Raw genomic sequence first — 23,038 nt, 5'->3', positions numbered from 1 at the left:
ACCCCAGCCTCTGCTCTCTGGGTCCCCTGACTCCTGCGTCACTGCCCTGACCTGACCATGGAGAGGGGCCGGGGACAGATGGTGGGGGGAGTAGACACAGCCGGAGGAGAGGAGGAGCCGTTCGGGCTGTGGGACCTGCTTCTGCCCTCACACCGGCTTGTCAGAGGTCCCCAGGCCCCTGCCTTCGAGAATGGGAGATGGGCCCTGAGCACCAGCCCCTAGCTGCTGGGGCCTGCTGGACAGGGGTGACGCTGGCTCATCCGCTGGGGCTTTGGGAGAGAGAACTGCGATTGCAGCCTGGGAGAGAGGGCAGAGTAGAGGATCTCAGCTCACCCTGCACCCAATCCCTAAGCTGTAGTAATCCTACCAAGAGGGCAGAGGCTGGTTTAGGAGCCAACTTCAACCCAGGTGCTTGTGGATACTGCCCAGTAGGGTCCATCCATCCAGCCTTGACAGCAGGGGCCCCTGAGGAGCAGGAAGCTACCCAGGGCTCTCCCTCCGATGCCCACCACCCCCCTGCCAGTGCCCCCTCCATCTGCCTGTTTGTATTTCTCTGGCACGGGGCTGGACCATTGCCAGGACCACCACGGAGGGTCTCCGCACCATCCCCTCCAGTTATCCCCAGCCCTGCCACTAGAGTAACGTTCCCACTGAATAGCTCATTCGTGGCATTCCCCAGAGCAGGAGCCTGCAGTGGCTCCCGGTTGCCTCTGAACTAAGACCCTCTGTGCTCTGCCATCCACCTACCTTTCCAGCCTGTTCTCCCACTTTGCTCACTCCCACTCTCCTGCATCACATGAGCTCAGTTAGACGGTTTGCTGCTTCCTGCCCTTCGCTCACTATGTGCCTTCCACCTGGATCACCCTCCCCCTCCCACTATGGCTCTCAAAAGCCCAAACCCAAGCATTACCTCCTCCATGAAGCCTTCCCTGATACCCCAGCAGGAAGCTGTCTCCCTGCTCTGGGCTGCCATCCTTTATGTACACGTCTTAGGCCTCTCCTGACCGGGCCACCATATACAGCTGTCACGGTTGAGCACTGCACAACTCCAGGGGGCGCCATTCATATCGACCCTGATGAGAATGGTGCTCTCTGGAGTCATGCTCTGTTAACCGGAGGAGAGAGCAAAGGACAGTGTAGGCAGGTCTTGTTCACCTGGGTGGCACTGGGCACCCAGCATGTTGCCTGTTTATGGGCTTCCCTCAAGTGTGGTTTGCATTGAGTGGTCCCTCCACTCCAGACACCTCAGCCAGAGAATGGGAGACCTAGAGGGAGGAAGTGAGCTACTCATCCTCTGAATGCTTGCTGGAGCCATGCCTGGACAACCTAGCTCTGGGTTCGTGGGGGCCTGAGAGGCCTCCATCTACTTCCTGAGCAGGCAGCCCCCCGAGGCGGGGTCTGAACCAGAGGATGGCGGGGGTGGAGGCAGGCTCTGTTCCATGGAGTCTTCCTGGCAGCCAATTCAGACTGAAAATCCAAGAAGCAAATTTACAGCCCCCTGAGCTGTCGCAGACCCCCAGGCAGCACGAAGTCCCAGCTGCCTGGAGTCGTGCTGGGGATGAGGGGGGCCTCTGGACTTCTCCTCCCTCCTCCTTTCCAAGCAGTGGCTTCTCAGCTGGGCTCGGGAGTTCAGCCAGCAGCCCAAAAGACCTTCTGTGCTGGGAAGTGAGGTGGCCGGGACCTTGGAGGGTGCGGTGGGGGAGGGCTTCCTGGCGCTTGGGGAACTGGGAAGGGAGTGAGGACTTGGAGAAGGGATTCCTGCCAGACAGCAGAAGGAAGTCCTGTGCGAAGGTCACTTTGGAGAAACTGAGGGAAGTTCTGCTTACTTGGCCACAAAGTAGCCAGTAGAACCAGACATCTGGGTTTCTGTTTTCAGCGAGCAGCTCTGTGGCTTCAGCAGGCTAACGGGGCTTGTCTGGCAAACAAGGGAGCCCAGATTGGAGGCCTGAGCTGTGCCACTAGCACCTGACGTGGACAAGTGACTTTACGTCTGAGCCTGGGGATGGTAAAAAAAACTATAGTAATCGCTTGCCAGGGCTGTCGTGTGATTATGTAATGCCCGGCACGGGGTAATCAATAAATGCTAGCAATTATCACGGCGCGCTCTGCTTTACTGTGGCTGCTACTTGTCCTGGCTTTGGAGGCCTGGAGACCAAATCTCCAGCACGTTCGTCAGCCCTCCTCCGGCGTCCTCCACTGTTCCCTCTGGGGAGCTGGGCATGGGTTCATGACACCTTATCTCCGGTGTTGTACCTTTACCAAACAACTCACTGGTAAAGGTCATGGGGATAGTGGGGTGCAGACGGAGGTACCGCCGGGTGTGCACATCCACTGCTCTTTGCAGAAACTTGCCACTGAACAAAACTGAGTGAAATGGCATCACTGTGGGAGCTGGGGGGTGGCGGGGGTGAAGACACAGATATCAAGACAAGTCTCACACTTAGTTTATTCAAAGCCTGGGGCCAAACAGGGGTTTCTTGTCCCATTAACATGGGTCTCCTCCCAAGGGAGGCCCGGAGAAGTCCCAAGGACCTTGGACTGAATGAGGCCTGACGCATTACCAGGCCAGCTTCCTCGGTTACTTGTCTCTTGCCTCTCCTCCAGTGCTTGTGTCCTTGAAGGAGGGCGCCCAAAGCACCAAGACCTCCACCTTGGGATCCAGAAACACTTCCCCAGATTAGATTTCTATGAAGTGTCAACCCCATCTTAGGATCTCTTGCTCACAAGTATGGCTGAATATTCCCAAGCTCCTTCCCATGGTACCCATCCTTTATCAGAAGACAGAGCTGCTAAGTTGGTCAGAGTAGCTTTCCTGTCCATGCAAAAATAAAACTAGAAAATCCTAACTTAAAACACTACTGGCAATATCAACGAGAGTAATGTTTTTCTCCCATGTAAGATCTTTGCAGGGGCGCAGTCGTGAACACAAAAGTTTCATTTTGTTAACATGGGGCTTAAGGATTTTGCATGAACTCTATTTTTTTTAATTTTATTTATTTTATTTTTGGCTGCGTTGGGTCTTCGTTGCTGCGCGCGGGCTTCTCATTGCGGTGGCTTCTCTTGTTGAGGAGTATGGGCTCCAAGCACGCGGGCTTCAGTAGCTGTGGCACGCGGGGTCAGTAGTTTCAGTAGCTGTGGCATGCGGGGTCAGTAGTTGTGGCACACGGGCTTAGCTGCTCTGCGGCATGTGGGATCTTCCCAGACCAGGTCTCAAACCCAAGTCCCCTGCATTGGCAGGTGGGTTCTTAACCACTGCGCCACCAGGGAAGCCCTGCATGAACTCTTTAGGCTCTTCCTACTTGGAGGAACACAGGCCAAGATCTACTCAAGGTAGTTTATACAAGCCTTAGACATACTCTTAAACCTCCAAGTTTAGCAAATATTTTCCCAAATTGTTCATGGTTCACTGATAGCCAATGAGTTACGAGAACCTATTGCTTGACAGAGGCATCCTCCGATCTGTATACAAGCAAGACCTTCTGTTCATGTCTTATTTCATCAACCAGCAAGTAATTTTAGGACTTTCAGGAAAGTATATTTTTCTTGCAGCAAACAAGATTCATAGACTCTGAGCTGGAAGGGACCTAGGACATCCCATGAAGGCGAACTTCCACCCTCTGCTTGCACACTTCCAGTGAAAGACATTTGGTGTTTCTAAGGGAGCAGAGACTTGTTACAGGGTAGCCAATCACAAGCTGTCCTCCTGTGCGTGCACGCATCCAGCCACTCATCTGTCAGGACTGCACAATGGAATCGCTGCCTCTCCTTGAAGTCGTCTCAGCAGTTTGACAAGGAACTCCCCTGATCACCCCACCTAGGGAACAGACCAAAGGAACAGGCTTTGTAAAAAAAGAAAACAACGTTTTCCTGTTACAAAAACAATACAGGATCATTGACCAGCTAGAAAATATGGCTAAACCAAAACACATCAATTAAAAAGCACCCATAATGTCATTAGGAAGATGGAGTCATAAGTGGTCATTTTCACAGACTTCTCTCTTGGTGGGATAACATTTGCCTCACCCCCAAATCTGTGTAGCGGGATATCTCTTCCCTAAGGAACTACATTTGACACATGCCTCTAGTCCAACTTCCCTATAGGCTCCAGGGTTTGTTCCCCCAACTCCTGACCAAGCACTGGGAACTCACCTAGAAGGATCGTCCGCCCATCCAAACCAGTTCATGTGCTCTGAGGGCCTCCCTTCTTCCCTGCCACGCGTGCCACAAAAGTAAAAGCCGACAGGACTAATAACCCAGCCCTGTAAACCAAACACACACAAATCACCTTCCTTCCCCTCTCCCCATCCCCATGAAGAGGCTCAAACCATTCCTTAGCAAAATGGCTCAAGCTAACAATAGTAGCCCTTACTATTTTTTGAGCCCTTACTAATGCTAGGACAGCTCCAAGCACCACGTAAGTGATTTGTCTTTTTAAATCTATCTGTCCTTTTTCCTATTAGTTTTTAGAGAACCAGGAGTTTATACCTCCCCAGGCAGACCTGGCGCCTAACACAGATTCCATACAACCAGTGGATGCTCAATAATACTACGGATGATGAGAAAAGGTCTACACTCACCTCCAAGACAAGCATTTCCAATCTGGCCTCTGGGGATCTGTTTTTGAAGTAGGAGGCCATTTCGCACTCTCTGTGGGCTCCATAGTGGTTGAGCAAAAGGGAGGGAAACTGCACCTGGACACGCCTTCTACCCCCATCACCTCCCAAGCTGTGACGGAACACACTTCAGAAAACAAAAGAGGGAGGGAAGCAGAGGCCAGCACTGGCCTCCCTGCAGAAGGAATGCAGAGCTCCGGGCCCGGTCCACCACGCATGGACTCCAACAGATGCGGGAGCTTTCCCCACGCCCCCTACCTGCCCTCACACCCCTTCTTCCTTCGGTGGCAATGACTAGGGGCTGTTTCCGCAGACCTGCCACTGAGGGAAGCCCCACTGGCAAGCAGTGAGAGAACTCGGAGTAGAAACAACAAACAAATAAGCTGGGAGACGTAGCTGCCAAAACAAACCAAATGCAGAAGGGCTGCTGCCACCACCTCTGCTGGGCCCAGGCCAGGAGCAGAGAGCGGAGCACATACGTGCAGGGACACACATAGTTCCCTCCAGCTCCCTGCCGGCTCCCCACTCCGTTACTGGGGGCTCCTGGACAAGGGAGTCTTGCAGTCAAGGCTGATAGGGAGGGACTTCGCTGGTGGCACAGTGGTTAAGAATCCGGCTGCCAATGCAGGGGACACGGGTTCGAGCCCTGGTACGGGAAGATCCCACATGCCGCAGAGCCCGTGCACCACAACTACTGAGCCTGTGCTCTAGAGCCAGCAACCCACAACTACTGAGCCCGCGAGCCACAACTACTGAAGCCCGCGCACCCAGAGCCCATGCTCCGCAACAAGAGAAGCCACAGCAATGAGAAGCCCGCGCACCGCAACGAAGAGTAGCCCCCACTCGCCGCAACTAGAGAAAGCCTGCGCAGCTACTTTCTAGCTGCCCGAGTGACCCTCCAGTCCCAGAACACACCCTGCTTGTTCATGAATCCCCTTTATGCATACTGATCCCTCTGTCTGATATGCCCTCTCCCCTCTCTTCTGCCTGGCAAGCTCCTTTTCATCCTTCAAAACCCAGGTCAAAAGGTGGAACCATCTGAGACCTCACCAGGAAGTTAGCCATTTCCTTCTCCACACTTCTGTATCGTGGCTATTCTTACTTCTTACATAACACATCTTACTCATCTCACAAAAAATTGGTATATCCACCTTCCCAACTAAGTGGTGAACTCCTTGAAGGCAGGGGCCATTTCATACCCATCTTTGTATCCCCAGGGCCCAGCCCAGGCCTTGGCTTACAGTAGGCACTCAGCATGTATTTAGTTGTTAGAATGAAGCGCTAGTCCTTCTGTAAGGAGTTCACTTTCCTGAGTGGCTGGCAGTCACTTCCGCAGCATGAATCCCTCGTCAACAGGAATACTCAAGCCAGAAGGAGAGGTTTTGTTAAACGAGAAGGCTAATTTTCAGAACCCCAAAGCAAACTGCCTTCAAGCAAACTAGAACCAAATTCTGTTACTAACCTTTAGATCAAAGGCTTTCAAACTCCTGTGACCTCGCCCAACAGTAAAATTGATGCCCAACAGTAAAACTGATGTCATAACTAGCACATATGTGTCTATATACACATCTATAACTGAAAGTGTCAACAAAATATTATCATTGAAGTTGTACTTTTCTTTTACTTGCTTTTTAAAAGACTTTGACCCAGTAAATTGATTTCAAGACCCACATATGGGTCACCAGCCACTTTGATAAAAATTGCTTTAGGTTGACTTGTTTGATAAACATGAAAAATCAGATCCTCCTACAAATATCCCAACAAAAAAGTACTTACGACCTGTGTGCCCAGTAATTCAAAGGGAAGGCAATCCTTTCCTGCTTAGAACAGCCCAGCCACGAGGGTCTGAAGGGCTCTGGACCATAGTTGTTTAGAACAATTTGGACCCCACAGGACCAGGAATCAAATGAAGCAGTGTCTCAGTCCCTACCACAGGCTGACACAAAGGAGGCCCCCATCTTTGTGTGCCCTCTTCACCCTTAAACCCTCACCCTTCCTGCGCCTGGGAACGGCCAGCAGAGACCCTGATGCTTTCCTAGCATACAACTACACCCCGGCTGCACTCCAGCGGGTGAGAGTATATACTTTATCTGCCCTGCCTTCTTCTGTGAGGATGAAATATTTTAAAGCAAACATTGGAACTGTCAGGCTTCTGCACTGTGCTGAAGTCTGTTTCAGGTTGCAGTGTCCGTAGTACAATTTATGCTTTCTGTGACGGCAGGAAACACTGGGGTGCCCCTACTGTACCTAAATCCTTGTAAAGTTCTTTCCTACTCTCCTTTCCAGAATTTACACAGGGGAGAGGCAGTGCAGCGGGGTGGCCGGGCACCAACACAACTTGATACTTTTTATTGTATACGACAATGGTTACAGACCACAAAGATTCAGGAGGCCCCACTGCTTGGGCCCAACAAAAGACAGTACTTGCCCTCTCAATTCAGAGTCCTCTGGGCTGCGAGGGGACAGGCTTTTTCCTACATGGCTCTGGAAGAAGGTCCAGGACAGTACTCAGTACACGAAGAGCCACATCTGAGCCTAGCTGTACGGGGGTGGGTGGATAAGGTGGGCCAGCCTCATCTCAATCACTTGGGTGTGACCCTGAAGACACGGATGTGGATGGCCGAGTTGTTGCGGATCCGGGTCAGCGGCTCTCGCGTATCAATCTCTGGTTCCAGTTCATCGACAAGCTCCACGGTGGAGGTATTGGCAGCCACCTGCAAGGACCCGAAGCTGCCAGCCTGCAGCTGTAGGGCAATGTTGATGGCGCGGTTGATGGCCAGGCCCAAGCCGTGGATGTAGATCTCACTGCATGCGTTCTGACCCCGAGCCCCTCCATCCAGCAGTTTCTGGCAGCGGGCCAGCTGGGCCTTGAAGTCAGTCTTCATGTTGACATAAATGTCATTGGGCCTCCGGGGCAGGCGGTGGGGGAGCCGCTTCCGCAGGGTGTACTCCACCGGGTCCAGCTCAGCCTCGACGGCTCCGCGGGGCTCTCGGTTTTCGGCCATGCTGTGTGCCCTGGCACGAGGAAGAGACGAGATCAGCCAGGGGGTGACGAGATCAGCCAGGGGTGACAAGCGACCAACGCTTCCTTTCCCACCCCGTTTCCTGCCCAAAGGGTGAAGCCGGGAGAAGGCGCACTCGACGCCTCTATTCCCTTCCACTCACCTCAAGCTCCCGCATCTCCCCCACCCCCAGTTCCTACTCATTCATCACATCGCCCCCAACCTCCAGGCCCCTCCACCGCCCCCTTTCCCCAGCTCTTCCGCGCCTACTCTCTCCGGTCCACAGTGCTCTCCACGCGCCGCGGCCCGCTCTCCTGCCAGGGCACTCAAGCGTTGCGCCGACCGGCCGGAATATAGGGCGCTTCTCGCGACCCCCAGGCCCCAAGAAGGAAAGGTGAACACCGCCGGAACGCTCGAGCGCTAGAACCCAGCCGGCTCCTGGCTCCTGAAAAGGGTGCCGAGTGCGCACGCGCGCTCGTCCCCTGCAGCCAAGCCCGCGGGATCCACGAATCGCCTGCCTGGCCTCCGTTCTCCCGCCCCTTTCCTGAGAGCTCGCAAAACCGCGCGATGTGTTTGAGTAACGCGAGGCTTCCGGGGGTGATGGGATCTACCACGTGTACGCCTCCCAGGCGGGGCGCAGAGGCAGGAGGCGTGTACCAAGTCGGAGCTGGGGAGGGTCTGGGAAGGGGAGGTCAGCTTTCCTGGGCCAATCCGAGTCCCCGGTTCGCGGAGGTGTCCCGAAGGGGAGAGGGGAGGAGAGGAGGCTATTGTAGGGGCGTGGAGGATTTGGGGGTAAGGGTCTTCCAAAGATAGCAGGGAGGGCAGCGAGTTCCATAGAACGTGATCGCGAAGGGGTCTGAAGTCAAGTCTGCACTCTCGCGTCCATCGCAGTTCCTCGGGTCAGAGGAGGTGTGGCAGAGTTGGCAAAACTGGCCTCCCGCCCAAGGTTCCTGTTGCCCAAAGACCGAGGGCGGGTAACGAGTGGCGAGGCCCGGCCCTTGGCGGAGGACAGCTCTCCGGGACTCCTCTGCAGTTCACGGGGACCCGTCATTCTTCCCTGCGTCTGGCAGGGCTGACCTCCCAGGCCAGCCCCTGGGGACGCGAGCTATGAGCCGCAGGCCCAGCCTTCACAGCTCCCCTAGGGCCCCTGACCCGCTCGCACCCCTCCACCACCCCCACCCGCCACCAGCTCTTCGGTCACTGCCCGCCCCCTGGGAGTACGGACGTGCGCCCCCTGGCGGGAAAGTGCAGGGCAACACCTGGGGGTTGGTGGCTCCCCAAGACCAGTGGGAAGGGGTTTTCTGCCCAGATTGGTTTAGCTTCTGTAGAGTTCCACTTGAAAATGAGTTAGACCTGCAGTGAGGACCTCAGTTCCCTCATCACTCAAATGGGGATGAGAATTCCTGTCTTGCTACTGAGTTGCAAAACCCAATATAACCTTACAAACTGTAAGCCTACACGTTAGCTTTTTTTTTAATTAAAAAAAATTTATTTATTTGGCCGTGCTGGGTCTTAGTTGTGGCATGTGGGCTTTTAGTTGCAGCATGTGGGATCTAGTTCCCTGACCGGGGATGGAACCCGGGTGCCCTGCATTGGGAGCGAGGAGTCTTAACCACTGGACCACCAGGGACGTCCCTGAGCTGGCATTTTTATGCACACCGCCCCCCCACCCCAGACCTCTCTCTAGTTGCCTGGGGTAGAGTCTGACCCCATTTGACTGGAGATTGGAAAGAGGCCAAGCTCCTGAGAACTTCTCTCCCAGCACCACTTAAATCCTGTGGTTCTTTTAGTTTCACATTCTTACAAGTTTGGGGGGTTATTTGGGGTTGAAGAGGGAATGCTGGCTACAACCTTACTCCATCTCAGAAGTGACACCTGAACAGAGTTTTGATGGACAAACAGGAATTCTTCAGGGAAGCAAGGAGTATTCTGGAAACACTGAACAGTATTTTTAAAAGAATGGAAGCATAACCTAAGCTTCCACCTCAAGGAACTAGAAAAAGTAAAGCCAAAGGGAGAAGCTGGGAGGAAATAATAAAGAGCAAATATAAATGAAACTGAACACAGAAAAACAATAAAGAAACTCAAACCAGAAGCTGGTTCTTTGAAAAAGTCAGTAAAATTGACCTCTAGCAAGACTGACAAAAAAGAGAGAACAAGAAAAAGAAGACTCAAATTATGATTATCAGAAATGAAAGAGGGGATAGCACTAAAGATCCCATAAACATTGAATTATACTTGGAGAACAACACAAACAACTCTACACACATAAATTTCACAGCTTAGATAAAATGGACCAGCTCCTAGAAAACAAACTACCAAACTAACCCAAGATGAAATAGATCATCTGAATAACTCTGTAACTATTAAGGTAATTAAATTCATAGTTAAAAAAAAAATTTAGAACAAGAAATATCTAGGCCCACATGGTTTTACTGGTGAATTCTACCACACACACAACAAAAGGAAGTAACACAAATTCTACACAATCTCTTCCAGAAAACAGAAGAGGAAGGTACATTTCCTAATTAATTTTATGAGGCCAAAACCAGACAAAGATAATACAAAAGAAGAAAAATCACAGATGGATACCTCTCATGAACAACACAAAAAATCTTAAACAAAATGTTAGCAAACTGAATCCAGCAGTATATAAAAAGAATGATATACCACAACCAAGTAGAGTTTATTCCAAAGATGCAGGACTGGTTCAGTGTAAGAAAACCAATCAGTATTATCTACCATATTAACAAGTTAAAGAAAAAAACACATATGATCATGTCAATTGATACAGAAAAACCACTTAACATAATTTAGTACCCATTTATGATAAGAGCTCTTAGCAAAAAGAGAATGGAAGGAACTTCTTCAACCTGGTAAAGAGCATCTACAAAAAAACTACAGCTTCCCATCATACTTAATGGTGTAAGACTGGACACCTTTCTCTTAAAATCAAGAACAAGGGAAGGATGTCATCTCTCACCACTCTCATTGTTGGAAGTCCCAGCCAGTGCAATAAGGCAAAGAAAAGATTGTAAAGGAAGAAAAAAAACTGTCTCTATTTGCAGATGACATGATTGTGTATACATAAAAAGTCCCAAGGAATCTAAAAAAATATATAATTAATAAATTAGCTTATTAGCAAGTTTGCAGGATACAAGATTAACATACAAAAATCAATTGTAGGGCTTCCCTGGTGGCGCAGTGGTTAAGAATCCGCCTGCCAATGCAAGGGACACGGGTTCGAGCCCTGGTCCAGAAAGATCCCACACGCCACGGAGCAACTAAGGCTGTGCGCCACAACTATTGAGCCTGTGCTCTAGAGCCCGCAAGCCACAACTACTGAAGCTTGTGTGCCTAGAGCCCGTGCTCCGCAACAGAAGACACCATTGAAAAGCCCGCACACCACAACGAAGAGTAGCCCCCGCGCTGCAACTAGAGGAAGCCCGTGCGCAGCAACGAAGACCCAAGGCAGCCAAAAAAAAAAAAAAAAGTAAAAAAAAATCAATTGTATTTCTATATACTGGCAATAAACAGCTGGAAACCAAAATTTAAAATCATTTACAATCACTCCAGAGAGAGAGGGGAAGGGGGAGGAGGAAAGGAGGGGGAGCGAAAAATATTTAAGTATAAATGTAACGAAACATGTACAAACTCTGCTTAAAACTACAAAATGCTAATCAAAGATCTAAATTAATGGAGAGATATACTGTGTCCACGTATTGGAATATTCAACATAGTATAGATGTCAATTCTCTCCAAATTTAATGCAATTCCTATGAAAATCCCAGCAAGAAGTTTTGTAGATGTAAATAAGTTTATTGTAAAATTTATATGGCAAGGCAAGAGAAGTTAAAGCAATTTTGAAAAACAAAAAGTTGGAATCACACCACCTGATTTTAAGACTTACTGTGTAAACACAATATCAAGACAGTGTGATATCTGCCAAGGGACAGACACAAAAATCAATAAAATGGAATAGAGAACCTAGAAATAGATTCACACAAGTACAGCCAGCTGATTTTTTTTTTTTTAAGAAACTTTATTTTCCATCAACCTATTTCCATTTCAAGAGTTTGTGGAAGAACTGCTTAAGACCACTCAGTGCTTGTTCCTACCCACTCAGCGGCCTGAGCAGTGGGAGCTACAGACCAGTGTTCAGTGGCAGGTTGAGCACTCCAGCCTCCAGTGGGGAACTGCTGAAGAGGCACGGGGACACCTGCACACCTTCGGACCAGTCCACCACCTGGACTGGTAGCAGTGAACTCAGGAGCTGGAGCAATCCATTCACCCTGAAATTCCTCCTTGGCCACAGCCTTCTCAGCTGCTGCCTGCTCTTCCTTTTCAATCTCTCCAGGATCTCTGTAGAAGCAGAGATCAGGCATGACCTCCCTCCCATGGGTGTTCACGCGAGATGGTGCCATGCATGCGCAGAACTTCCCAGGCAAGCATCCACCACATCAGACCCACTGGGATGGAGTGAGCTCCCTTGTTGTTGCATGGGATGGCAATGTCCACATTATCGCAGAGGAGAGTCTGCGTTACACAGAGCAATGGTAGACAGGTTAACGTAAGAGGCCTCTGGGAGAGGCAGGTGGTCAGCCCTGGGATCAGTAACCACCGGAAGTCTTGGCTCCCGGAAGGCTGCCTGGATCTGGTTAATGAAAGTTCCAGGAGTGAAGCGGCCAGCAATAGGAGTGGCTCCAGTGGCAGCAGCAAACTTCAGCCCAGCTCGCTGGCCAGTATTCCTGGAGGATATGACACTGACATCAGCTGGGTTTTCAATGGCAACAGTGGCATGAGCTGCCAACAGAAGCTTCTCCCAGGTTCTCTTCAGATTTATTATGTAGATGTCATCACTTTTCCTTTTGTAGGTGTACTGTTCCACTTGGAAGCCAAGGTTGGTGCCACCTAAGTGGGTTCCTGCTGCAAGGAATTTGAGGACATCCTCCTCCTTCATTTGCAGGACATCAAAGGCTCTGGAAATTGTGAAAGTTTCCTTTTAAGTTACGATGGGAGTCCAGAACAACGCCGTATGGACCCCTGTCTGGCTGGCGCAGAAAAGCCAGCCAGCTGATTTTTGGCAAAGGTGCAAAAGCAGCTGAATGGGGAAAGAATGAGTCTTTTCAGCAAGTGGTGCTAAAACAACTGAATAAATAGGCAAAGAACTGAACCTCAGCCCTATGCAAAAAATTAACACAAAATGGATGGTAGATCTAAACATAAAATGGAAAATTATAAAACTTTTAGAAGAAATATAGGAAAAAAGTCTTCATGACATAGGGTCAGGTAAAGAGTTCTTAGATACAACTCCAAAGGCACGATCCATTAAAGAAAAAAATTGAGGACTTCCCTGATGGCACAGTGGTTGGGAGTCCACCTGCTAGTGCAGAGGACATGGGTTCGAGCCCTGGTCCGGGAGGATCCCACATGCCGTGGAGCAGCTGAGCCCGTGCGCCACGGCTGCTGAGCCTGCTCTCTAGAGCCTGTGAGCCACAGCTGCTGAGCCCACGTGCCACAACTACTGGGGACCGGCGTGCCTGAAGCCCGTGCTCCACAGCATGGGCGGCCACTGCAATGAGAGGCCCGCGCACTGCAGCGAGGAGTGGACCCCGTTCGCCACAACTGGAGAAAGCCCATGCACAGCAACGAAGACCCAACGCAGCCACAAATAAATAAATAAATATGTGAAAAGTAATATATGCTTTAAAAATTGATAAATTGTACTTCATCAAAATTAAAAACTTTTACTCTGTGAAAGACCACCCAGCCACGGACTGCGAGAAAATACCTGCAAATCCCATATCCAACAATGGACTTGTATCCAGAATAAAGAACTCTCTAAATTCAAGCGTTAGAAAACAACTCAATTACGGACTTCCCTGGTGGTCCAGAGGCTAAGACTCCGTGCTCCCAATGCAGTGGGCCCGGGTTCCATCCCTGGTCAGGGAACTAGATCCCACACGCTGCAACTAAGAGTTCGCATGCCACAACTGAAAGATCCCGCGTGCCACAACGAAGATCCCGAGTGCTGCAACTAAGACCCGGCGCAGCCGAAAAAAACAAAACCAAACAAACAAAAACAAATAGAAAATGGGCAAAAGTCTTGAACAGAGGGTTCTTTAGCAAAGAGGGTATAAGGATGACAAATAAGCACATAAGATGTTCAACACAGCCATTATGGAAATGCAAATTAAAACCATGATGAGATGCCACTGCCCACCTATTAGAATGTCTAAAATTAAAAATTTTGACAATACTAAGTGTTTAGGAGCATGCAGAGAAACTGGATCTCTCATACACTGTTTGTGGAAATCTTCAATGGTCCAGCCACTCTGGAAAATAGTTTGGTAGCTTCTTCTAAAATTAAACGTACACTCACCATATGACCCAGCAAGAGCACACATGGGAATTTACAAACTCGTACACAAATGTCCATAGCAGTTTTTGTAATAGCAGTGTTTGTAAAAGCCCCAGTCAGGAAACAACGCATGTGTCTTTCAATGGGTGACTGGTTAAAGTGCGGTACATCCATGCCATGGGATACCACTCAGCAATAAGTGGGATCAAGGAGACCCATTTGGCTGGGGGAAGACTACATACACCCTAGAAAATACTGTGCTGAGCAGTTCAGAGTTTACTGGGGACGGCAAACGAGATGAGCAAGACTGTGTGGCCACTGCTCAGCGTGGAGCATGGGTAGGGTTCAGTGGACCCTCAAGGAGGTACAGCCAACATGACCTTGGGGGGATGCAAGGTGTTCCACAGGACGCGATGGCTAAGGTGAGGCAGTAACATCTAGCAGTTGGGCTCAGATCCTGTGCAGTACCTCCTGTTACCATGGAGAGGTCTGGAAGGTCTGAGCCCTGGGAGATGGGGAAGCAGGAGGGAACCAGCAAAGGATTCAGAAGGAGCAGCTGATGAGGTAGGAGGAAAACCAAGGGATATGGTGATCTGGAGGCCAGGTGAAGAAAGCATTTCTTGGAGGAGGTAGTGACCAGCTGTGTCATATGCTGTTGGTAGGCCACAGGAGATTACAAACCAGTGGATTTAGCAATGTGGTGGTTTTGCACTGGTGACTTGACAAGCATTTACACTTGATTGACCAAAGAACTTAGCTCATTAGAAAAAGAAGGCAGAGAGTTTGGCTGTTTACTCTTACTTGAGACTTCCCTTTCATCTCGATAAATCATCTAACCACAACTCTTTGTTTAGTTCAAAAGCTTCCAAATTTAAAATAACACAGACTAAGGCATTTTACGGCATAGTCTTGAATAAACCTGAATAAACAAAAATATCTTAGGTCCAAGTGATTTTCTTCATTCAAATCCTTTTCTTTAATTTTGCACGGGAGATTCACAGTTCTGATTTGTTTCCTTTCTCAGAGAGGGTGCTTATGCAACTCAATTTCCACAGTGTCATCAGCAGCGAACGCACTCTCACTTTACGGCTGGGGGAGATTACTTGGCCAGGATCACAAGCTGGTATACAGGAAACCCAGGGCGATCGATCAGTTACTCCAATCTTCTACCTTGGAGTCCAGCGTGCTCTCCCTGACACAAAGCATCTGGTAGGTAGGTAGGTAGGTACTACTGTCCAATCAAAAACATTTTCACGATAGCATTCGAAGCCCTCAACTTAAGTTTCACTTCACTTCTCATCCAACTGGCAATCCAGGTCCTCTTCTCCCATCAGCCTGGCTTGTCACTATTCTAAAGCTGATGCTCACTTTTCTTAAATCTACCCAAATCCTGCCCTTCCTTCCTGCTCAGCACAGGCCACCACTGTCCCTGACTGCTTCCCCTTCACAGGGGTTTTCCCCCCTCTTTCCCCTGTACCATTTCTCCACTATAATTTACAATCTCACATTTGCTAATTAATCATTAAAACAGGCCAAAAGGCTAAGACCTTATTCAGAGGGTAGGACACATCTAGGAAAGTGGGGTGGGAAAAAACAACAACAAAAGCTTTGGAGTAAGAAAAAATAGCTGTCATAAACTTGAGAACTTTGTTCTAGGAGAAGAACTTGATTGGAGATTGGATTCTGTTGATATATTTTCACACAGTTAACAATGTGAATATTGTGGACCCAGAAGGCCCCACTAGCTAACATTTGTGGAGTGCCTGCCCTATACCAAGCACTGTGTTAAGTGCTTTACCATACACTCCAGAGACTCAGAGATGAGTAAAGTTGCCCAAGGCCACGGTCAGTATGGGATGGAACCAGCACATAAGCCCTCGCTTTAAACAATTGCATTTTCCAGCCTGTGAACAAGCAGCTTCACTGACTACACTGAGGCAGGAATCCTGACTGCAAGAAAGACAAGGGAACTGAAAAAAGCAGACACGAAAACTATAAGTGCATAGAAACCTGGGGTGTGCTCCGTGCAAGAACAAAGGGCCTTCCTGGTAGCTCCGGAGGTCGGCGCTCCGTTTTGGCGAAACACAGAGGACTCAAGTTCCAAGTCTGAATTTACCCTTCCCTGTCCTGAGGATTATATTGTTTTTGGTAACGGCTGTTTTAGGAAGCTGGGAAGTAGAGTATACATTCTGGCGTAACTTCCAAAGAAAACGGTGAAAACACACACAAGACTTTTTCATCCTAAAAAGTTCAGGGAATCGGAAAAGTCATTCTTGAAAGCCTCCTTTTTAAACAAAGGCGGTGTCAATCTACTTCTCACATTTGCATAGTAGTTTCTCTCTTTCTGAAGCCTTTCACAGTCACCTATTTTAATTCTTTCAGCACTCCGGAAGGGAGTGGAATGGGGGCCAGGGATGGGGCGGAGCAGAGCATCAATACCTTACTATAAAACAGAAACTGAGGCCCGACAGCGTCAACTCCTTCGCCCCCGAGGTCTAGGGGGCTAGTCGGTGGCGGAGCCAGAAAGAAACTCCAGGTCTCACCAGCCAGTGCTGCCTCGGACTTGTTTCTAAACCATTAGGTTCCTCGTTTATTTCGTATACCCCGGGGATGTCCGACGAACACACCTCTGGGTTGTACGTGGTCTCCTTCAATCCAGGCGGGCTTCCCGGAGGAAGCCGACCGTCCGGGAGGCGGGCGATGCCGCTAGCGGCGGCGTTCGTCGCGATGGTCGCGCATCGCGTGCGGGGGGGTGGGCAGCCGGGGAGCACCCCGGGGACACCCTCACAACCCCCCCGGCCCGCAGCAGGCTGTGTCACGTGAGGCACCGGGCTCCCAGGTCACGTGCCGGGGGGGGGCTCAGGGGAGGCGGGCATCCGGGCCGCGCCCGCCGGGCACGCTAGGAGCGCGCTAGGCCGTGCGGGTCGGAGCGGGCCGGAGTAGCAAAGGGGGGCAGTGGCGGTGGCGGCGGCCGCGGCGGGGGCGGAGGGGGCGGCCCCGCGGCCCCGCGTCCGCGTCACGTGGTGCGAGGCGGGCAGCCATCTTGCTACAAACACAAACAGAGAGGAGCGGCCGCCGCGGGAGCGCCAGCGCCCCCTCCCCCGCTGCCGCCGCCCCCCGGCCCGCCGCGCGTCGCCAACGCCCCGGGACCGGAGCCTCGCGCCGCCCGCCCGCCGCGGTAAGCGCCCGGCGACCCCGCGGAGCCCGGCCCGCGGCCGGGCCCGGGCCAGGCCCGCCCCCGACGCCGAGGCGGCCGCGCCGAGCCTGCGAGAGCCAAAGCGGGAGCGCGGGCCGCCGGCACGGACCCTCCCCCGTCTCCTGCCGAGGCCGCCGCCCCCGACGCCCGGTGTGCCCGCCCTCCGGCCCTCCCCGCTTGACCCTCCCCCGGCGCGGGCCGAGCCCCCGCGCCGCCCGGAGGGAGGCCGGCTCCCTCCCGGGGGCGGCCGCCCGCGCCCCCGCACCTGGCGCCCCCTCCCTGAAGGGCACGCCGTCCTCCCGGGCCGGCCCGCCTCCTTCCCACCCCCGCGCTTCTAACGGTAGCTCTCCGGCCCTCGGAAGCCCGGCCCAGGCCCCCCGCCTACCCCCGCCCGCATCCTCCGCCCGGGGGCCCGGGACCCTAATGCCCGGTTCTCCCCGGAGATATCCACCAACGCGCCTCCGGTTTCTTATCGGCCTGAGCTGGGCCTGGCGGGTCTTAAAGTCCAAGCTTTCCGTGACTTCTGGCTAACGTGGAAGCCTCTCCTCTTAACCACAGCACTTCGCCTGGGTCTTCGCCTAAATTTCCTTTCAGCGAGCGACATTAGTGCTTGGTCATTGGGGTCTTCCTCCCGGTTGCCCGGCCGTGTGAAACACTTAGTCTGTCCTGTCGCCAGGCTGGGCCCTTCCCAGCCCATCTCCCCTGATGCAGCAGCTCCCCAGTCACGGCCCCTCACACTTTTCCTTTTTTTTTTTTTTCCAAGTTAACTTTAAAAAGACCCTCATCTCTCACGTCTTAACCCAGCCATTACTAGAATTCCCAGTGAGCGTACAGGTCTGGTCCATCATAGGGCCGGGCCTAGCCCCGGGGATAGATGCTCAACCAGTACTTGTTGGCCAGCTCTTTCTTCCACTCACCCCAGTCTCACTCCCCTCTTGCTTCTCATTGCTGCTTTTCCAGAGAGCAGCCTCCACAGCCTTTCTGCTGCCCGAGAGCTGACACGCGGTTGCAATTTAGCCCCCGCCCCTTGGCTTGCATCTGAAACACCTTGGGTACCAACAGGCTGGTCCCCTTAGCTTCTCACAGTGTGGGTGTTTGCTCTCTGGTCCTTCATCGGTACCGTTCCCTGTGCAGTCCCAGGCCACCCACCCTCACCCCAGCCTCAGTTTTATTTCCTAGATGGTAGGTCTGGTGTGTCATTGGGCAGGGTTGGAACAGATCTGGGCGTTGTGTGGCTGCCATGGCCTGGACCAGGGACCTCGAGGGGTCCCACATGGTGATTACAGTCAAGTGAGTTCTGTTCTTAGACTCCTGGCCTGTCTTTCTCAGCCAGCAGATGTATCAGTGTTGTCTCTGGTTTGATGGATTTAAAGGACCCCAGTTTGCCCTGGCTTTTACATCTGTAGTTGGAGTTTGGGATAGGGAAAAAAAAAAAAAAAAGCCCCACTTTAGAGCAGAGGAGGTGAGAAGTGGCTACGGGAAGGTTTTTTTTTTTTTTTTTTTTAATGATGTGGACCATTTTTCAAGTCTTTATTGAATTTGTTACAGTATCGCTTCTGTGGGTTTTTTTGTTTTTATGTTTTGGTTTTTTGGCTGCAAGGTATGTGGGATCTTAGCTCCCCAACCAGGGATCGAACCCACAGCCCCTGCATTGGAAGGTGAAGTCTTAACCACTGGACAGCCAGGGAAGTCCCTATGGGAAGGATTTTTAAAATTCTAACGAGAAATTAAAAATGGTTTAAAACTCACAAAGTGTGCTTGTGAATTTGGGGTGGTTCTTGCTGCACATGTGCCCCTTCTCCAGTCTCAGGTAGGGTGTCAGAGATGTCAGTGTCACCTGTCAGGGCAGCTGCAGCCTCTCTTCCTTGTTTTCTCTGCCTGGAGCCCAAGACTGGGCAAGTGGGCAGAAGGGATCAAATGAGGTAAAGTGTGAAAGTGTTTTGAAAACTGTTAACTAGAGACATGCTGCGGGGCGTTGTTATGATGGCTCAGAGGGCAGAGCTGGGAAAACTGACCAGCTGGGAAGAACATGGGCTTGCACCTCTTTTTAAGTCTCAAGAGTTCTCCTGCCCCGCGTGGAGAATCTTTCCATCCTGAGAAAGGGCGGAGTCACCTCCAACAGGCTTGGGGCTGGGTGGTTGATCAAATGTTGGGGAATTTGGTATTGTACTTCTGTTAATAGCGGTACCTTCCTGTGCCAAAGCACATTGCTCTGGATTGGGGCTAATTTTCGCGGTGATGGGATGAGGAACTAACGTTCTTAACTCAGTGTGTACTGGGACTGCCTATTCTCTGGATTTTTTCCTTCTCCTGTGAGTTCTGAACCCCAGAGAACAGGGTCCCCTCGTCTTCCCTCAAGCCTGTCGTGAGCACCCAGGACCAGTGTGTGTCCTCTCCCTTGGACTCCGGCAGGGGGCAGTCTTTTAAGAGCAGTGATTCAGGTGCTCAGGGAGTGAGGGTATGCTGAGGCTTGAGAAGGAGAAGGGGCAGGGTGTGGATAGATGAGGCAGACAGATGCTGAGAGGTGGGGGCTAAGCACATCCTTAGGTCAAGCAGCCAGGGAGGGATGCTGTCTCCGTCCGCTGCCTGCCACCTCCTCCTCTTTCCTTCACTGGAAGGGGATCCAAATGCTGGGCTTTCAAAGTTTGTGATAGACTCAGGACAATTTTGTTTAATCTGTTCTTTTCCCGAGGATTTCCCTCCTGGCAGGATTGCAGGTTTCTCTCATGGGACAGTGTAATTAGGGAATGATTTCCTTGCTCTTCAGAGGCAGGAATGAGCTGGAGTAAATTTGGTTCCTCTTGTCTTGCATTCTTCCCCATAAACAGACAATAGGTATGGTGACCTTCTTCTGCCTGCGGCACACAGGAGGGCTTCTTAACTGTGCGCCTGGTGGTAATCTGGGCCCAGACGACTCTGCGGTGAGGGCTGCCCTGTGCAGTGTAGGATGTTAGCAGCAACGCTGGCCTCTGCTCACTGGAGGCCGGTAGCATTTCCCAGTCACACCGACCACAAGTGTCCCCCGATATTGCCGGATGTGTCCTGGGGAGCAGAGTTGCCCCCAGTTGAGAAGCAGTGGCTTTGACAAAGGGCGTGGGAAAGACGCACGCCTGTTTGGAGCTAGAAACGGTGGGGCGCGTGTGTGCTGCCCACAGTCGGAGGGCCAGGCAGCCACTGGCTTCTGGGAGCCAGGCCTCCCCTGGGTGGGCCCGCCTGGACGCTTGACCTTTCTCACCGGCCGCTCCTCCACTTCCTCTCGCCTGATTGCCTATCTCTCTCGCCTCCGCAGTTTCCCTGCTTCTCACACCGGGAGCCAGCACTTTTTCTCAGTTCGCTCCTTGCAACCAGGACAGAAGGGCGACGGCTGAAGTGGGAAGCGCCCGGCGGCCAGCCGCCTTTGCCACTCCCTGGAGGGGTGGGAGGGTGAGTTGTCCCCTTTCTGTCCTCTTACCCCGCAACAGCTCTCCATGCTCGCAGGACTCTTTGTCCCATCCGTCTAGGATGGGGCTCTTCTGGGGTGGCCTGGAAGAGGCTCAGAACAGCCTCTCCTGAGTTTGTTTGAAGGAAGTGGGGTGTTTTTCTTGGAGTGACGAAGACTTAGTATGTGATAGCTATTCCCAAATGTCTTCTTTTCCCCCTAAGCCTTTTTTTTTTTAACCAGTAATATTTATTTTATTATTATTATTTTTTGGCCGCACCACGCGGCATGTGGAATCCTAGTTCCCCGACCAGGGATCGAACTTGCGCCCCCTGCATTGGAAGCATGGAGTCCTAACCACTGGACTGCCAGGGAAGTCCCCCCACAAACCTTTTAATAATGGTCAAATATAACATATACCATTTTAGCTATTTTTTAAAAATTATTTTTATTTTTTTGTTTTTGGCTGCATTGGGTCTTTGTTGCTACGCGCGGGCTTTCTCTAGTTGCGGCGAGCGGGGGCTACTCTTCGTTGTGGTGTGCAGCTTCTCATTGCAGTGGCTTCTCGTTGCAGAGCACAGGCTCTAGGCACGCGGGCTTCCATAGTTGCGGCGTGTGGGCTCAGTAGTTGTGGCTGGCGAGCTCTGGAGCGCAGGCTCAGTAGTTGTGGCTCACGGGCTTAGTTGCTCCGCAGCATGTGGGATCTTCCCGGACCAGGGCTTGACCCTGTGTCCCCTGCATTGGCAGGCGGGTTCTTAACAACTGCGCCACCAGGGAAGCCCCCGCGCTAGCTGTTTTTAAGGATACGATTCTTCAGCGTTACATACATTCGTCACGTTGTCGTGTAGCCATCACCTCATCCCCAGAACTTTCTCATCTGCCCCATTTCAGCTGGAACTGTCCCTGCTAAACAACTCCCCACTCTCCTTGCCACCCCACCCCCAGCCCTGGCACCCACTGTCTACTCTGTTCTTCTGAATTTGACTCCCCTGGTAATCTCACGTGAGAGGAATCATCCAATATTTGTTCTTCCGTGACTGGTATGTTTTATTTAGCTAATGTTTTCAAGAGTCATTCGTTGGCCAAATTACATAAGGGTTGTAGACAGAACTAACCGGACTCGGCTGTTCTGGGAGGCCTACTCGAATTCAGTGACAAGAAGAGCTTTTCAACAGGCCTGTCTTCTCTGACGGCCATGTGGGCTGTGGCGTGCTCCAGCTCCAGAAATGGCTAGCTGAGGCTGTTGTAGAAGAGACGCCCGTGCCGGGGGAGGTCAGCCCTGCTCTGGATGGTCTCACAAGCTGCATTTCACCCTAGGATGCTGGGATTCTGGGAGTGGGTCCCGTGTCTGTCGTGGAGTTTGCTCTGGGCTGCAGCTGTGGAGGAGAGCCGCTTTCCCCTGGCCCCTTTGGTGGAAACCCTTCTTCTTCCTTCCTTCCCAGAGTTGTGGAGTCTTGGAGTCGATGGGAACTGTGGAGGTGCTCCGGTCCCGCCTCCGCCCCAGCCAGTGAGGGAAGCCCTTACACGGCCCCCTGAGACCCTGCCCTCCCCCCATCTGCTTGGCACCACCAGGGATGTGCCGCCTCCTGAGAGCCGCCTCCGCTGTTCCTTAGAGGGACGGGTCGCTGCCACCACCACAACCGCTTCTGTCAGCCTCAGTAACTCTGACCTTATTCCTGCTTTGTGGTGAGGGAGCCTTCTTCCTAGCTTGTATCACGGTAACGTCGTTCCCTCCTTTGCTCTCTGTCCTTACGATCGGGCTCTTCCAATCCCAGGGACCGGGCCTCGGTGTTGACTCCGGTCTGGTGAGTGAGCCCTGGGCACGCTGGCTGGAGTGGCCGGCCACGGCCTTCAGTGCGCCCCACCTCAGGCTCTGGAATAGCCCCCGCTCCCCTTGTACCGGGTCTCTCCCCAAACTGAGTCTCTGGATTCTAGCTGCCAAGCGGCCAGACCTGAGTGTTCTCAGGGGAGAGGTAATTTTGCTCCCAGACAAACTTCTCACCCTCTTAATAACTGGCCTTTTCTCTCTCTAGAACATTTGGGACTCCAGTGGGTTTTTTGCTTGTGTGTGTGTTTTATCTTTGTCCTAAACATCCACGTGTACCTCAGGCACCCCTTCACTGAATGCTGGGCCACTTGGCGAGAGTGCCCAGCTGTCGGGAGGTGCCTGGCGCTCCCTGCCACACCCCCAGCACCTCCGCCGGGCTCGGCCGAGTGAACTGACTGCTCGAGAGGCCTGATGAGTGGAGGGCAGCGATGAGGAGGAGCAGGGCCTGGGCTGCCCTGTGCTCTGTAACCAGCGGCCTCCAGGCAGCTGTGGGCCTTCTCGTTATGCAGGACGGAGGAGGGCTGGAGGCAGGGAGGTCTGTCTCACCTTTAATTCAACTCCACTTTCTTCTCTTCGCCCCTCAATAAGGATCTTTCCCAGATGTGAAGGTCCCTCCCTGG

At 52.0% G+C, this 23,038-nt stretch overlaps 1 protein-coding gene and 1 pseudogene across 1 annotated transcript; both read right to left on the bottom strand.

Annotated features, from left to right (window-relative positions):
• Positions 1-6,948: 6,948 nt before the first annotated feature.
• POP7 (POP7 homolog, ribonuclease P/MRP subunit) lies at positions 6,949-8,009 on the bottom strand. Its single transcript, XM_065893385.1, has 2 exons — positions 7,886-8,009; positions 6,949-7,628 (listed from the first exon to the last, which is right to left on the bottom strand). The coding sequence occupies exon 2, from the start codon at positions 7,616-7,618 to the stop codon at positions 7,196-7,198; it is 423 nt and encodes a 140-aa protein (XP_065749457.1). The 5' UTR covers positions 7,619-7,628; positions 7,886-8,009; the 3' UTR covers positions 6,949-7,195.
• A 3,697-nt stretch (positions 8,010-11,706) lies between these two features.
• On the bottom strand, positions 11,707-14,795 carry LOC136134687 (small ribosomal subunit protein uS2-like; annotated as a pseudogene).
• Positions 14,796-23,038: the final 8,243 nt, after the last annotated feature.

Source organism: Phocoena phocoena, chromosome 15 (assembly GCF_963924675.1).
Source record: "Phocoena phocoena chromosome 15, mPhoPho1.1, whole genome shotgun sequence".
Lineage (NCBI taxonomy): Eukaryota > Metazoa > Chordata > Mammalia > Artiodactyla > Phocoenidae > Phocoena > Phocoena phocoena.
The sequence above is the reverse complement of the archived record's forward strand: the minus strand, read 5'-3'. Positions and strand labels throughout refer to the sequence as shown.